Here is an 18,427-nt window from a genome sequence, read left to right as displayed (position 1 = left end):
ATAGTTAGTTATTTTTTTGTAGAACAAGTATAAACAGTATTTTTTATAACACATAAATAATGATAGTAAAATAAAACCTCAGTCACACCAGTGCGTGCGTTCCTTCACTTTGTTAACCTGACTTGACAGTAGGTGCGCTCCTTTCCAGCCAGGCCACCTCCCGGCGAGGGAGGAGCATACGCTCTCTCTCTAAACATTTAAATATGACCCTTCAAAGGATAACGTATTTTTGTTTTAACTTGAGACTGCCGAGAAGAAGAACCTACTAAAAATGAATGATTATATGATACACTCATAAGTTAGTTGTGGCACACAGAGCGGGAGTTCTGAGAAGCTTCATTATTCTTCCACAATTTCTCACTATCTCAATATCTCACAGATTATGTCCCTTTCAGTGGTCATTTTTTTTTTTATGATTGTTTGTATTCAACTTGATGTTTGTCTGGTTTCATATTTTAAATAATATATTGTAACCTATGCTGGTCCTTCCACCAATTATATTCTCCATTCCGTGTCTCGATCTCTCGCGCTGTACCCGTCAGCTTAGGTGGCCTTACATTTTATTGGAACTTTTTATTCCCCCTCCCCCCATTTTATTTAGGGGTAACCTCTCCCTCACCTCTCCGATCATCCCGTTCCAGATCCCGCGGATCAGCTTGCCGTGCGTGCCGTTGGTGACCAGGTAAAGGTCGTAGGAGAACTTGATGGTGCGCGACAGCTTCTTCAGAATGTCGATGCAGAAGCCCTTGCAGCACAGCTTCTTGTAGGGCTCCGTGTGGCCCACGATACTGGGGAAAGAGCGGGAGAAAGACAGCGAGGGAGCGAGGGAGAGGAATTCTAATGGTCATTAGGCGCCAGTGCTTAAAATAGCCAGAGTACAGTAATTTAAGGGGCCGTCTCCTCCAAATGTAATTGTTTCTCAAGGTTTTACTTGGAGGTCAATGCTGCACTTTCTGGCTCACCCCATCGTTCTGGACCGTATTGCTGTATTTTGTTATTGATCCAGACACCTCTGTGTCGACGGTGATTAATAGATGCCGTAAGTCTCTCATGAATGCCATAAATTAACAATTTACGGGGTTAATCGTTGTCTCCAATGCATTGATTATTTAATAATAACCCAGCCAGTTCCTAGGAATAGAATTGGTAAACCAGGATATACCTAGCTTGTAGAGCACATATTGATTTATTGATATCCTTTGCTGAAGATGGACATTTTATAGATGCACTACATAAAGTTTACAGCAGTAAGAAGAAAATGGATCGTTGAACTCATCCATGAGACGATTCATATGAAATCTGGTGTTGCACTGGAATTGCAGGCACTTACCTAGATTCCAACCCCTTGGACACTTTAAAAGTGGTTAAGCACACACACACACACACACACACACACGCAATAAAGACGATGAATTTATAATTTACAGTCTCCAATTAGTCTAAGCTGCATTATCCTTAGAGGAAAAATTTGTGCTAACATAACGTCAACGATTTTCGAACCCAGGTCACGCTGCACAAAATCCATAAAACTCATAAAAAAACATAAAAAGTTTCTCTACTACGTGACATATGGATATCTTTGTTTTGTGTAAATGGTACCCTCCAACACCAATACCCTATTTTAATCTGATACAGGGGCGTTTCTAGGACTCAAAGACATCAGGGGCTTAGCTCTAGCGGACCATGGCACTCTGGGTACTCTGTTGAGGGGGTGGCAGCGGAGCTCCCTACTTGCGTCAACGATATTGTATTATTTTCGAGGGCTTTAATTCATGATCTGAATGACAGATGAATATTTTTTTTATTAGACTTATCTTTATAAAATTGTTTTATTTGTATAAGATCGGGGGTTCCTAAATCTGAAGCCCCAGACGTTCACCCCTAACGAAGGCACTGGTCTGATACCCGTATCATTAACTACGTCAGGAGAAGAAGCCTCCACCGCTCCCCTCCACTCCGCGATCCTGCACATTATGTCACAGCCACAGCAGATGGACGGACAGCTGGGCTGACCACAACAAATCCAACACAAATTAATCACAAGCAAACAATGGCAGAAACAACGGCAGGCAGGCAACACGATGCTGGATTACGGCTAATGGCAACAAGCAGCCTTTAAAGAAATGTGCAGGTCCTGCCACCAGTGCCCTATAGGGTGAGGTCACTTCCTGTTTGCTCTCTCTCCACTGTCCCTTGCCATATATAATCTCTTCCAAAGAGCCTTTGAACAAAACTTGATCATATTAAAAAAGGTAAAAAAAAAAATAAAAAAAAGACATGTCAAATTTTTATATTTTAGACGTTTGCTAACTAAGACAATGGGAATTTAAATATGTATGTTGTGGGATTATTGTGCATTATAATATGTAATGATAGATTTGCTCTAAAGGACATGCATTTTACTCTGTCTATATTGGTATATTACAAAAGGAAATTTCCCCATGGCCTTGGAACACATGATAGACAAATAGGCTACCAAATGATTTAGAATGAAGTCACCTCTATACACACAGGACAGTGAGCCTTTAACTTGGACTTTAACTCCTACTTTAACCACTAAAATTAAGTACACATATGTTTACGACACCAATTCCCAATATTTGACAGCAAAAAAAAAATCACAAAATAAATAAAAATAAATAAAAATATTAAAGGCACGACATATTTGGAGAATTCCATTTTGCACAAATTCATAAATTAATATTTAAAGGGCAACTTGCAGGTTGGCACACCTAGTGAATGTGTGGGGAAATTATGCAGCAATTGGATTTGACAGCGAATGGCAACTTGGCAAGAAGAGGAGATGCGGGAAAGATGCTCAGAGTGTGTTTTTATGTTAGATTTTGAGTTATTTCCCAGTTTCTTACTTGTATGAAAGAAAAAAAAAAAAAGTGAAAATAACTACCTCCCGTCGCTGTGGAGCCTCTCCTCTACCAGAGGGATGGGACTGTATTTTGTAAAAACTGGATTTATTTTTTGTGTAAATACTAAATAATAAATCCTAAACACATTTTTTTTTACCTGAAAAATGAAAACCCCTAAGTTTCCCCTATATTTTTGCCCTTGTTGCCTGTAAAAAATGTTTGAAATGTGATTTTTTTCCGAACCACTCCAAGACTATAAATTCATAGAAAATAGTTGCTCTTAAATAATAATTGATTATTGTTGTATCTGTTAATTCACAGAACTTCTACAACTCTAATATCTTGCATCCCTCTGCGCTTATTTCTCCTCTATGTTGACGAATAACAAAAACAAAAAAAGGCACAAGCTTGTACGAGGGGCAGGGGTCGTGGTTACAGGTGCACTCCAGCGTCGTACTTTTTGTTCTGTTTAGAGAGAGAGAGCAAAAAACGTTTTTAAATCAATATTTGTAGATATTGATAACGTTGACCAGCTGGATGACATTGCGTACAAACACACCTGCGTGACACTTCCCGTGGTACAATCCCACCTGAGTGACCCTGACAAGACAGACTCGTGTAACTTCCTGTACGAAGACACCTAGTGCTCCACATATCAAGTAACGGCAAAGCAAAATCAATCCCTGGGTGGGACGACGCCCTTCAGTTTCACACTAACAGGATGAGGGAAGCGTGATGAGTCACAGAGAGTGGAGGAAGGCCATCGCCAGTGCCCGGTGTCACATTTACAACTCCACAACTCACGTGGGAGGACAGCCTTGACATCACCTGGGAGAAACGCAGTCGCGCCTTCCACTTCAATCTAAAATCTAATGCCATCTTCGCTCGGGACGAGTTTGGCCGCAAACAAACCTGTCGAAGAGTCGAAGCGTGTGGGTGGTGGAGCATGTGCTCTACTAAACATGCTTTTTGCAGTTAAGTAACAATTTAAAGTGGTAATCCGTAAGATTATTGAGCCTTAATTTACTTGAGATGTCTCACATTTCTTTTTTTAGGAACTTTTGAAGAAATGGCCATTCCATGTATTTGCATTATGCATGTGATCCTCTATATGCTGTTTTATCACTGTTGGTGGCAGGGTCCGCCCTTCCCACCAAGAATGCCAAGATCGAAGATCAGGCAAGAAGTGTAAAACAGCCGGGGTGAATTTTATAAAGCAGCGTCGACAGCTGTGGTCTATAAAGTGTCAATAGTGACCAACAAAATACAAAACAAATCAACGATTAGAAAAAGGCACACTTTCAAAATAATATGACCGCCTTAGAGGGATAGAAAGATGGAATTCCTAAGAACATTTTTTCTCGTTATGTAGCAGGCACAACTATCCGAAGCGATTTGCATGTTCACCCTATTTAGAAAACTGAAGTGGAGGAGCACCAATGAGCAAGCTTTCCCGCTATCCAACTTTTTAGGTGAGTCTTTAAACACCCTGCGGCCTTCAACCCCCCCGGCCTGAAGCGCATCTTAACGTCTAATAGACCGAATCACAAACACCAGCGCCGCCCTCACACACGGAGGAGGCGGAGGAGGAGAGTGTCGCCGGAAGCCAGTGGGACGCACGGCGAATGCACCGAGCCAGCGGGAGGCGGGGCAGCGAGCCGACGAACCCCTCCAGGAGGAGAAAACAAGCCGCCGCTGTCGACTGTCGCTGGGGACTGTGAATAAACTCGGCGGTCCCAGCGTCCCCGCTCCGAGCGGGTGGCGAGGCGCTGAGCTCCAGCTTATAACCGGGCTGCCAACTCCTTCAGGACGCGGGGGAAAAGGTTTCGGGAACGATGCGTCTGTCTTTACAGCGCGTGCACGTGCGTGACAGTACGGGATCTAAGTTGATGGTTGTTACGTCCCCCGTTCGAAGACGAATCTGTCGATGCTGTGCCTTGCAGGTGTTCAGCCCTACACCGGGCCATCACTTTGATTGGATGATGGCGCTGTCTGTTGGTCCTGCCTAGGGCTCCTGTGCTAGTCGCTGATGGATTACTGACAAGTGGGAGGTGGGTATATACTACACTTTTGATATCAAGGAGTATTAGGCTGGTAACCACACAACCTCCTCCTCTACTGACCTCTCCGTCTCATAATGATCTCCTACCCTTCCCTGATCCCAGTTAGTTTGTCGCTGAGCAAAACCCCTCCCACTTTACACGTCTCGCTTCAGTGTTGGTGTCGCGATAGAAACCACGTCTAATCCTGTGATCCCGCTAATGGTATTTTGCTCCGGCTGAAGACTGCGCACAGCGGCTACGATCTACGGCTGGTTCTCTTGCTTCTCATAAAACGGCCCCTCACCCCCAAAGACCCCTCGATCTCTGCTCTATTTACCGCCTCCCGAACTAGGGCGCCGGCGTCCTTAAACTTCTTTTCGCTTGAATTGGCACAAGCACGGCCACGGCCGACTCGACGGCCGGCGTGCGAGCAGCCGAACGTCAAACAAGACCGAATTGCTTTCCATTTTTCACTGCAGGAGAGGCAAGTACAAGACCTACTGCAGGAGAGGATCTTCAGGTGACACCTGGACCCTACCTGGGCCGACCTCTGCACCTCCGAAAGATCCTCACACCTTTACCTCCAACGTACAAAAACGTACCAAACTGACTTCACCAATGTTTTCTACTGTCCCCCCCCCTTAGGTCCCATGCTCCTTTGTTTGCCCTGCAGTCCTCCGTGTTTTTTCCCCCCCGTGTCTCGTCGTTACCCCGGTGTATTTTGTTTCTCTTCACCAGTCGAGTCCTTGCCGGTCTAAAATTCCCTGTGAGTGCCATTGCCTGTATGCCCTGCCATGTTTTAAGTTTCTTTAGTAAAAGATACTTTTGTCTGAGCACTTCCTGCCCGAGTCCCCGCCGTGTCCTGTATTCTGGGCTCGCCGGACGGCAACGCGGCAGTTTGTTGACGAAGACTCTGATGTACCAGTCGGTTCAGCTACTGATGACAAGTGTACTTATTGTGAGTCACTTTGGGCAAAAGCTTTACTACGCCACTGGTCCTGCCAATATTCCAAAGCTAATAGTATCGACTTTTATCAAGAAACTCCCTGTGCGCCCAGCTAATGTTTGATGACATTATCTATCTGGATCAATACCTGTTGCCAAGCAAAGAATTATCTCCATATTAATCTCCGGATCTATAAGTGTGTGTGTGCGCGCGTGTGTGTGTAATTGCCTTATAAAGCTCGAGCAGGGCAGGCATTGGGGGGAATAATAATGGTAATGTATCAGAGTACTCAGTGTGGAGGGACCTCGCTCGTGGGAACGACCATACATTGTCTGGAATATAATGCCCCGGCTAAATATCTGCACTGACAAAAATATCGTGATGTTAAGTACAATCATAATAAAAATTCTTCTCTCAGACCGAGCTTGTTGCTTTGCTGAGCTAGTAGGAGTCGATCTTGGATCCGTATGTCATGGTGTAGTGCGAATGACAGAAAAATGTACGTATGTGATTTGGGGAGGGGATGCAGAGCCTGTATCTTTGTATAGAGCTCTAAATTCGACACCCGTTCATATGTGAGAATCAGAGGGTCAGCGTGGGTCGGCTGTTAAAAATGGCCCCCTCTGTGTAAGGTTCCACTATCATGGCTTCGGCCCAGGAGATTGGATTTTGCAATCAGGAAACTGTAATATGCCATGAGAGCCTCAATCAGTCAACGTGTGTCTCTTTCAGTCCAACACATTGCCAAATGCATTACTGAAATTTTCTTCAGCTTGCGCCGGTCCTTCTGCTCTTGACCCTTTGGGGAAATGTCTTAGTGCTTCGGCGGCTGGGAGGAATGCACTGTTTACAAGAGAGGAATCATGTGGTGAGCGGGGCCTAAAAGGCTCTGGAGTGGTCCATTGCTCAGCGGGGATGTGATTGTCACCTTCCTTCCTCCTTACCTCATTAACGCCACAGTCAGTCATGGATAATGGCCAGTGCTTCTTTCTCCGCTGATGAGCACCAATATCAGTCTCTAGGCGGTCAGGATTGATGGCGAGGCCTAATCGCGCTGTCTAATTGATATCCCACCAGGCAGCACATATATTGCCTTTATTGGGCCACAGCGTGATCTCTGAGTAAAATTGCAGTCCGGCCAAGTGGCCTAATGAGAATCGCACCTTATTGAGTGATAAGGAGCCGTGCATGGGCTAATGGCGGGGGAAGAGCATCTTAATCTCCTACCTAATGGTGCTCTCAGGTTGGCAATGAAATCAATCAAATGCAGCGTATATACAGTATACTGTATATTTACAGTATATTTACACAGTATAATTACACAGTATATATACATATATATAAATAACAGGGGAAAAAAGTGAATCACTCTAACTACTGTTTAATATACTTAGGCTTGGGCAGAATGACAAATAAAACGTCAATCAGCTCCATCCATCGCCAATTGAGATTAATGACAGACGATTTTATTTTTTATCCGCCACGAAAAATTCCAAGCATTGAAACGGTGTACAGTGCAAGTGCAGTTCTCACCCACCCCCCCACGCCGGAGAGCGACGGACCCGACATCATGTGTCACGCATGTCTCCCGTTACTTTCTGTTGCTACGGGACTAAATCTAGTGAAAACTACATGTTTTTGTGGAAAAACTTCACTTGTAAATAATAAAACCTGCACTTCTGTAACGGGGAGACCGCATTTGCCACATTACATTACGGTCTAAGCGCGCACACCCCCCCCGAGATAAAATCGTAAACTGCTGCGCCCCAGCGATCGCCGTTTTGCACGATTGCCGAAGCCTAATGTATTCTACATTTCTTAACCTGTGCTTTCATGGTTTTATATATCGTATTTCCTCATTTAGTGATCGGGACCCCGGCATTTATTGGAGGCCTGTTTTGTATTTGACTACTGGTTTATATTTGAGGAAATGAGGGATTTCATGTTTTTTATCACTCTCTTTTCACCAAGTTTATCAGCATGTTTTTTTATGACCTATGTTTATACATCCCCATATGGTTTCATAGTTGTTTCTTTGTGTCTTTTTCTATTTGTCTGTTTATATTTTTTTTTTTACAGCCTCCGAAACCATAATTTGCCTGTAGCGAAGATAAACATAAGTAAAGTGTGTGCATCGTTAAAATGAACAAAACTCAATTTTTCCAGCAGGACAGACAGATAGACATCACTCACGCCTCCGTCTTGTTGGACTGCCTTCGACAAGGCACGGTGTTACTGACGCACGTGCCGGTCATGGGGTCCACGGCCTCCACAATGACAAACGGTCGCTCCTCCAATGTGGCCACGGTCAGGTGTCTGTTATCGGACACCGGCTCCAGGTATGTGCCGTACCGCGGCCACACGGGGTACCTCATCCGCAGGATGCCCATCTCATACGTCCCGACCTGCAAGAGAGACCAGGGGGAAAAATGGGGAAGCACTGTGAGACGGTGGAGGGAATCAGAATGGATAGGATTATTATGGAGGAGAAAGGGCAATCTATCAGCTTCGAATGGGAAAATCGGAAATGCTAAAAGTGGCGGCGCAAAGAGTGTATGGTCCGAGAGAAAGCGGACAATCGCCACACTCTGTAGCTCATATGATCAGGAAAATCCACCGATGGTGCTTTGAGGTTCAAAAAGAAGTGCAAATTAAAACTTAAAAAGACAGAGCAAATACAGAAATGTTGTCATGCGCCTTTTTCGAGCTGTCAATTGGATCTTGTGATTTAATATAAGGTTCATAAGATAAGTACGTATCGCACATCACATATTGATGCGCTATCAACAAAACAGATCAACTTTGAAAAGAAAAATTCAACGTAATTAACAAAAAAACATCCCAAAAATGTCATTTGTTGAAAGGGGCTCTTGGTAAACACTTAGGTGGCAGTGAGTTTCCCACAGAGGCAGTCAAGTGCAACCAAAACTGGCTTCGACACACCTAATGCAGAATAATTGTTTTAATATGACTTATTGGTCGAAACCCTCAAGAGACTTCATTATGAGGAGACACTACAAACCTCTGGCAGAAAGCCATTCAAAACCAAAACTGTCTCCACCAGGTCACCACAACAGAAACACCACCCGTATGAGGAAAATATTGGGGGAAATTATGGTGATTCAAAGGCAAATCAAATTGTGCTACATAGCCGTTATCACAGTTACAGTCTCAAAGGTTCTCAGATGTTACTTCCTTTACGCCGTGGGGAAAAGGAGGAAAGATTGAGGAGGTGATCAAATGAGGGATCCTCCTTCCCGGAACTCCAGGGGGGCAAAAGCAGCCAACCCAAATGGAAATGGATGGTCAGGGATGTAGAAACAAAACACAACAAACAAACAAACAAACAAAAAAAATGAAAACACCACAGGTAATAAATAAATAAATAAATAAAATCGCCAGGTGGTTACAGGAAATAAATGATGCCTTGCTGTCAATTGCGTGGACATTTGAGTTTTAGTGGCGTTGCACTCATGTCCGAAAGGGACCCCGCAGATTACAAGCGGGGATAAAAAGAAAAGGGTGCTGAAAAAATAAATCCTTCCCTCACTTTGCCCCTGAAGACACATGGTGTACAGAAACACTGGAGCAGAGGGAGCACTCATCTCCGTCTCTCCAGACGAGTGCTGGGTCTTTACGGGTTTACAGAGACATCCACCAGGGAGGGCCAAAAACAGAGGCTGAAGGGACCGAACTCAACTACTCGCGTCATTGTAATGGACTACGGTTGTTTTGTAGAAGTACTCGAGAGTAGTTTTCTCAATCTATAATATAACTCACACTGAAGAATTCATTTCCTGAGATAATTGTGATTAATAACGCTGCATTCCATTTGAAGTTGGAAATCCGATTCTGCATTTCCCACTTTCACTTGCCTCTGTCCAGGAAAACATGGGCGCCTGCAGAAAACGTGCCTCTGAGAATCGTTTGGCACAAATTTCTGACTTGGAATTCGCACATAAATGGCTGTTTCTTCGTTCTTAAAGGAGGTTGGTGTGGTAGTGGTGAGTGGCGCCATCTGCAGGTGAGGGGAGCCAGCTCTGGCAGCCGGCAGGGGACGCAGCTGTCGGAGATTGAGGTGTTTGAAAGTTGGGGTATGTTTGATCTCTCTCTCTCTCTTCTGATAGCGAGGCTGGGTCCCACAGTACCGGGCTGTGTTGCTAAAGTTTTGAAAGGAAGTCTGTCACTTTAATTTAGACATTTGATTTGTTGTTGCGGAAAATCACACAGTAAATTGTGTTTATACTGCAAACCTGCTTCCTGGTCCATCAATTTACCCCGTCGGGTTTTTACGAGTTCTGACTTCAATGGAATGCACCATAATTTACCAGTGATGGATTTACACCTGCATAGCAAACCATGACGCTAACCCTGACATCCGCAAATCCCAGACATTAAAAAAAAAAATGCATCACTTGTGTGTGTTTTTGGCGGGTGTGTGCCAGGTTAGGGATATTATGGGGGAAATCCGAAGATCAGAAATAACGGCGATTTCACTTCGCGCTTTATTAGGAATTCCCTTATTTCTACTAAACAAGCATTCAAGCAAGCTCGATATGTTTTCAGGATTCAGAATAAACTGATAGGAGCTCATTTACTTGAGGGCGGCACATGTGCTGTGACTTGTTTAAGTGCAAAGTCTGTCAACTAGGGCTGTGATGGCGAGTGAGTTTTTTTTCAACGTACCCTGCGTGATTGAGGTTTCCGACGGACGGACGAGGGGGGCGCACTGTCCCCCGAAAAAAACGATGAATATTTTACCGCCTTTTTTTTAATTGGACATTATAGTCCATTATAGGCTATTTTAAAACAAGTACAAACAGCGTCAACTGTATGGGCATTACCATATAGAAGAGAAGTGTGTTCGCTATACATAATCAGTGTCCAACTCCAAATTTAGGCTTCTGTCTTTTAGTCTGTGTAGTGTGTGTAAATATTCAACTGAACTTTATCCGTACATATCACAAGTACCCGAGCCTTAAAATAATTAGGGCTGCCCCCTGAAAGTTGACGAGTCTAATCGTCAGTAGAACCCCGTCAGACGACTGACTGATTTTTTTTTTTTTTTGTCTCCAGTCTGTGCTTTACAATAACAGAATAAAACAGATAGAACCTCAACAAATTCACAGGGATAACAATTCAATGGGGAATTGTAAATAAGGGGAATCATAAATATATTTTATGTGCGAATCACTCACTCTCTGTGCGCTCCGATCCCGGAGAGCCGTGCCCCGTTCCTCCTAATAAAACAACTAAAAACACTGTTTTGGTTCTTTTAGTTGGAGGAACAGAGATGAGGCACAGAGGAATGCCCCCCCCCCCGCATCACTCTACTAAGTGAGAGTCTGCGGGGAGAAAAACTCACTCATTTCTGATAATGAAAGTGCTCAGTCAAAACCAGATCTTGGGGTTAAAATATGAAAAGAAAATGTATTTGTCTACATTTGGATTAATAATTTTTATGTTGATATAATGATTCCCGGTGGAATTGATGAGGGAATCCACAATGACATCACAGACGAATCAAATCCCTCTCCAGGGAAATAACAGATATGCTCCAAAAGAAAAACATACATCTGTTGTACTCTACAACTCTTTTGGTGAAAATATCTGATTTGTTGGGAAATTTTTATTTTTAGAAAAAAACAGTGACATTCTTCAAAGTCTTACCTGATATTGATATTGATGATATTTTCTTTCAACTGATCTCCCCAATTTACATCTACCCTGAGTGAGTGACTTTTACTATATAAAAGGGCATAAATACGTTTCACTTCAAGGGTTTATGCTGTTAAAGGTAGAAACCTGCAAAACAGCTATTCTGCTTGGCATTCACTGGGTGTAGAGCAGGCAGACGCCCTGGATGTGGCAGCAGTCTTTTTTAGGGTCACACATTGACTCACCCTCCACTCACACACCTAAGGGCAATTAAGAGTCTCCCATTAGCTCTACTTGCATGTCCTCGCAGCGTGAGGAAACCTCAGGAAATTGGAGCAAACACAGGGAGAACATGAGACGAGGTTTGACTGCGGGTCCCTGGAGTTGTGAGGCAATAGCACTACTCTGCGGCGCAATATCCAACCAGTCCGTTTGACATAAGCATTTTCTGGTTCTTTTATATCCTCCAGCTATATAACACAGCCACCTGTAAATCGTGAATTACGACAACACTTTGCACCTCTTTGTCTCTCGCGCCGCTCTTTCCTCGCGCCTTCCTTCAAGGCACCTTGACCTTAAGATCGGGGAGAACGGGAAAATGGGTTATCTCGGAGACGCCGGGGGACGGCAGAACTCGGCGGCCATTGGCGGTCACGGGAAGACCCTATTCGATAAGAGCAGTGGAGTGACTCCATCGGCCGATAAATTAATGCCACGGCATGTAAGCTCTGCGATGCAGGCCATCAGGCTGTCAGGCTCAGGCAGGTGATATAGGTGCCGCATTAAGCGCAGATGAGGGGCCGTTCTTCAACTTTTATAATACGGCCCCTTTCACATCAAACACAGCTCACAGGTATTGACGCCGCTCGGAGACCTGCGCTGGGCCAACTCACACTGGACAACACACGACTGTGGCGTAGCCAGTATCTTTCTTCTTCTGCGGCGCTTGTGTTTGTTTTTGCACGAGCAGCGGAGGTTGCATGCACCGCATTACTCCAACAGGGTGCACATGCTAAAAGCACACCCCATGCCATGTGAGGTCTTTAACATGAACGGATGAAAACCATTCACGCCGACAGGATTCAAACCCAGCTCTTTGTTTGGAAATCCACAGTACACTCACCAACCAGACCCTAACCCTAACCCTAACCCTCTCGTATCCTTAATGGAAACGAGTGTGGTCGGTGAGCGTAATGTGGTCGGTAGGTCTAGGATGAGACCGATAACCCACTTCCCCCTCAGTAATCCACCCTCCTTGATAGTGAACCCGCCTCCCTAACTTTCAGCTGTCCCTGGGTACTTGGAAGTGGTGCAGGATGAATTTACATGAACCTATTAAGACAAACCTACTTTTCCAGTGCTGGCTTAAGCCGCCGGCAAGCAGGTTTCTGCTGCGGTGCAGAATAGATATCTAGTATTTGTACATCTGGACTCTGAGTTTGGGTATTTGAGGGCTCCATTTTGTAGCTTCAAAGCAACCAAGCCTTCTCCATGTACATCTACAGCCAAGATGGAGGGTGCAAACAAAAGAGACAGAAGCAGAATGCTCGATGAGAAAATAAGAAAGATAAAACAAAGTTGTAAGAATAAGACTTTATGGAAAGTTTTGTTGGAGAACGATCAGAGGAAAGCTTTTTTGAAGAGACTTGCTGATCTGCTGCAGCCTCTCACAGTGCTTAATTGCGGTCCGATGGGGAAAAGTAAAAAAAAAAAAAAAAAAAAAAAAGTAGGAAGCAGCACAGCAGCACAGCGTTCCTAGTCTTACGTCGGCACGGATGTAAAAGAGCTGATTTGCGAAGGTGCTAGAGAAACTACCTTTGGGACCCACAGCCTCTTGCCTTCTGGGTGCGAAAAACAATCCAGCAATTGATACATCTGTTTTTGGCTCACGGAATTTGGACCTGATCAAGCCACACAGCTTTCCTTTAATCACAGCAGTAATAGAAGAAAGTGTTAGTCATTTCCTGGCTGGTGTGAACCAGCGGTAGCTCATGAAATCGCTGTGCAAGGTGCAAAGTGGATTGTATCCTCTTGGAAATAACCTTGACGTGGCGGAACGGGCTCCGGCGCGCCCTGCTTCCCCGAACAGGAACAAGCGGTTAAGAAAATGGATTGAGGAATGGAGGGATGGATGGAGTGCTCCAAGAGGTAAACTTAAAATCCCTTTTTCTGTCGGTCAGTGGAGCATGGTGCTGGGGTGATCCATGCATGACCCGCTCCCGGTCAAATCCCGCGGCCCCTGACACACAGGGACCCCGCGCTGCCAGCGCTTCCAATTACAGAGGCACGGCCCAGAGCCTCCACAGCCGGTCGGAAATGAATAGGAACCAACGCCGGCAAGGAACACAATCAATACCGCGTAATTAGCTGTGAAAGGCCAGCGGCTGTTTACCACCATGTTTAGCTTTAACTAAACAACTTCTACCCCGAGCTGCAGGAGAGGTCAACTCCACTCGTCTGGAGTTGTCCCCCCCCCCCCCAAAACACTCACAACCGACACGCACAAAATTACCCAGAGGACGCGTTGAAAAGAGAGGTAAAAAGAAAAACAGACAGAGTGTGTTTGCATTCAGCGTATTGACGCGAGGTCACGTACCTTGTCCCACTGCCTCTCCCGGTCCAGGGTGATGATGATCATGGCGGGGTTGACCAGGTAGCCGCCGCTGTTGAAGGAGAAGTCGTTGTGCTCCCAGGTGACATTCAACATGTGCCTGGAACGACAGCGAGACGGGGACAGCTGTGAGTGCACATGGTGTCCCTCTTCGTTTTCCTTTTATTTTTATCCAACCTTTATTTAACCAGGTCAAGTCCCATTGAGATTCGAGATCTCTTTTCCACAAAACAGCAGCAATACCATGTTGCAAAATACATCAAATCAAACATTGAAAACACATACAGCAAAACCCACAGCATCCCGAGCTTAATAGGACAGACGGAGGGAACAGGATCTAGACGAGGAGGCGATTACAAATTTCTATTGAATCGGCCTCCACGGCTTTCACTAAATCTTTGAACGCATAATAAATGGGCTAATAAAGAAGTAGGTTGTTGTAAGTGCACAAGACCACAAAACTACATCTCCTTTTGTATGGGGTCCTGAGTGTGTTATTCATCTTTTATACCATGCACTTTGTACACACACTTTTTCCACCTTGTTTTTTTTTTTTTTACACTCTGTATACATATACAAATATTATGTATTTTGTTCAATGCTGCTACAACTGAAACCCCCCCCCCCCTGGTATTAATACACTTCTGTCTTATTTGATCAATTCCTACTAAAAACAGGAATGATGCAGAATAATGGGTGGTGATAAATGACAATATAAAGAATCAGTTTGTGAAGACATTGAAATGAATGATTATCACAGAAAGACATGCTTCTGAGTAGTACATCATTAGAAATGACAATCCAGACATTTGATACTGTTTGGATCTGCAAAATAACCTCAAATTAAGTGTACCATTGACATTGGTACAAAATGAAGACAACGTGGATGGAATGACATAACCTAATCAGCTTCAACATTAAAACCACCACTAATAACCACTAATATTGTGTAGCTCCCCTTCGTGCCAAAACAGCTCTGACCCGTGGAGGCATGGACTCCACAAGACCTCTGAAGGTGTCCTGTGGTATCTGACACCAAGACGTGAGCAGCAGATCCTTTAAATCCTGTAATCTATGGGCCTCCATGGATCAGGCTTGTTGTTCCAGCACATCCCACAGATGCTTGGATCGGACCCTAACCCCGACCATACACATGATGTAGGAGAAAACATGATTCTTCAGACCAGGCCACCTCCTTCTATTGCTCTATGGTCGCAGCTCCATACGCAGCAAGCTGTGATGCACTGTGTGTTCTGACACCTTTCTATCATAACCAGCATCAACTTTTTCAGCAATTTGTGCTACAGTAGCTCTTCAGTGGGATTGGACCAGACGGGCTAGACTACACTCCCCTCGCAGGTCAAGGAGACGATGAGTGCCTATGACCCTGTCGCCGGTTCACCGCTTGTCCTTCCTTGGACCACTTTTGGTAGGTACTAACCACTGCATACCGGGAACACCCCACAAGACCTGTGGTTTTGGAGATGCTCTGACCCAGTCGTCTAGCCGTCACAATTTGGTCCTTGTCAAAGTCGCTCAGATCCTTACGCTTGCCCATTTTTCCTGCTTCTAACACATCAACTATGAGAACTGACTGTTCACTTGCTGCCTAATATATCCCACCTCTTGACAGGTGCCCCTGGAATGAGATGATCAATGTTATTCACTTCACCTGTCAGTGGTTTTAATGTTGTGGCTGATCGGTGTACACCTACAGGGTTTCTATGAACAAACAACTACTGCATATGACTACAAACGATGACCTACAAATCCCTTAAGAGAGCCAATTGCTTGGAGAGGATATTAGCAGTCTCAAAAAAGAAAGACTTTAGATTTTTTTTTAGCTCAGTTTACAGAGTGAAAATTGTTTTTCATATTTTGTAAACATGTTGTTAATAAATGGCAATAATGCTGAACTTTAACTTTTATGAAATCAACCATAACGATGCGGGAATTACTTACAGTATTATATCAGAGAAAAACAATTTGATAAGTACTTTGATATTTTGATATTTTAATGCAAATAAAGGGACCAACATGAACAGACAAGCTCAGATGAAAACTTTTAAACATTTGAAAAACGCTCTTCACATGACCTTTGCAAATCACGGCAGACATTAATGAGGTACTAATGATACTGGTTCAAATATTTATATCTGATGCGGGGACTAATTCAATATTGTCATGGACTAAACAGTGTGCCGGTGTTGTGTTGTTCAAAAAGTGCAACTACAGCCTCACTTGTACCTGGACAAGACACCTCTCACCCCAGTGGTGGTTAGGAAAGCCTGCTGACCAGAGGGGGAGAGGGGGAGAGAGAGAGAGAGAGAGAGAGAGAGAGAGCGAGAGAAATCTGGTAATCCCTAATTATCCCATTAACAGGTGAACGGACTCAGTCATGGAGCAACTCATTCAGATGGGGATGAGTGCAACAACGGAGCGCGGTTGCTTCTTTTTTTGTGTTCTTTGAACCACAAATATGAGCGGAAAAGAGAGACAAAAGAGTGGGAGAGCGACATAAAGTGCTTTGTTCTATCGCCCGGAAATGCGCGCACGCACGCACGCACGCACGCACGCACGCACGCACGCACGCACGCACACACACACACACACACACACACACACACACACACACACACACACACACACACACACACACACACACACACACACACACGAGTGAGGCGGACGCTAAATCAAATCACGCTGCTGGGTTTGGACCCGTGTGGTGCATGGGATCGTGGTTTGAAAGTCAAGACACGCGGGACACAATTTTTCTGTGACTTTTCAGGTGTACGGTAAATCCACAAAACTTCTCAGAAAGAATGCTGAATAGAAATGTGTTATTTAAATTATTTGAGTAGAAATAGCATTTTATCCAGACATACTCAACCACGGGTTCACTTGATATGCACATCCCTGCACCTCCCTTCATTTCTAGGACTGATATAGTAATATTTGATATATTTTTAATTAAAAGATATTGTGGTATAGCTTTAAAGTACTGCACAGTCTATCATAATTTCTAAATAATTCATTTGTAGCCCCCTCCGGGCCTCATTATCAAAGTAGGCGATGCGGCGCTCAAATTAACATGAAACCGTTTCCTAATATACAACGTGGAATAGGCAATGAGGCATTGTCGGTTTTGAAATTACAGTAAGAAAGATTCTTACTTAGCCTCAATCTGTTGCTTATTGGCCTAAATGTGAGTTGCAATTCACTCAAATCCATGGTGCTGGCGGACACGCTCTAAATGCTGTTGTTATGAGAATTTGGGGACCTAAAAATCGGCCGAAAAGGGTTGAGAAACCCATCAGCCCCTATTTTCTTCCCATTGAGTGCTTGTGTTGTGAATGCTTTTGTTGATAATTGTACTGTTTGACAAATGTGCGAAGGCAGTATATATCTACTGGTATCCTGCCCATCGACTGATGAGGATCAAATCTCCTAACCTCTTTGTGAATTGATCCCAGTATGTACTGTATGTGCAGGTTGAGGTTTCTTCCACTCCCAATTGACCAATATTTAAGACTTCAAAACGCAGAAAAACCAACTTCGCAAGCCGGTTACGTCTCACCTCTGTAGCTTTTATGCAGTCAGAGTGAGAAAGCAAGAGGAAGAGGTATTTATATGAGAGGCAGATCCAAACGTTTTACCATAAAACTGGGAATCTCCTGAGGCCTTGCACGAGGACAATGGCTTGGGGGAGATTAGAGAAAAACAGTCAACTGTGTCTGATTCCTCTGTCAGGACGTGATTGTGTCCAGTTCAACACTTGTACACTGTCCCCTTATCTGTACTTTGAGACACATCTACACCCACGGGAAACATGCAAACACACAGATTCATAGACCCATGCATAAAAACACAACATGAGCACCCTGGCTTGTATTCAAACAGGCGCGCGCACACACACACACACACACACACACACACACACACACACACACACACACACACACACACACACACACACACACACACGTCTCTGATCCAGAGTGCACTGGGCCGTGACGTAGACAGCCGCAAAGTGGAGGACGGAGTCTGGGAGAAAGGTCGAGCACCTTCATATTTGTTCCACAACACAAACCATGTAAAACCATGAATAAATGAGCAGGGAGCTGCTGCTGCTGCTGCGCCGACCTCCTGCTTTATCGCCTCTGCCAGATGCGAAGATGCAGACAAATGTACCCTTACGTCGCACATTTTAAGCAGACGGCTTTATCCGAAGTGACTGCCACAAAGTACCTTCTGCAGGTACATGTAGGAGGTCTGTATCTAGACCCACATCTGGAATCAAACC

General features: G+C 44.4%; 1 protein-coding gene across 1 annotated transcript in view; it reads right to left on the bottom strand.

Annotated features, from left to right (window-relative positions):
* The window catches only part of grin2ca (glutamate receptor, ionotropic, N-methyl D-aspartate 2Ca), a gene marked incomplete at both ends in the record, with an annotated part of 44,206 nt that overhangs the window by 9,931 nt on the left and 15,848 nt on the right, over nt 1–18,427 (bottom strand). Inside the window, 3 exons of the mRNA XM_080009177.1 lie at nt 620–788; nt 8,046–8,257; nt 14,107–14,221. Of these exons, the coding sequence (XP_079865303.1) occupies nt 620–788; nt 8,046–8,257; nt 14,107–14,221 (496 nt within the window). The remainder of the gene's footprint in view (nt 1–619; nt 789–8,045; nt 8,258–14,106; nt 14,222–18,427) is intronic.

This window comes from Zeus faber (genome assembly GCF_960531495.2).
Source record: "Zeus faber genome assembly, chromosome: 11".
Lineage (NCBI taxonomy): Eukaryota > Metazoa > Chordata > Actinopteri > Zeiformes > Zeidae > Zeus > Zeus faber.
The sequence above is the reverse complement of the archived record's forward strand: the minus strand, read 5'-3'. Positions and strand labels throughout refer to the sequence as shown.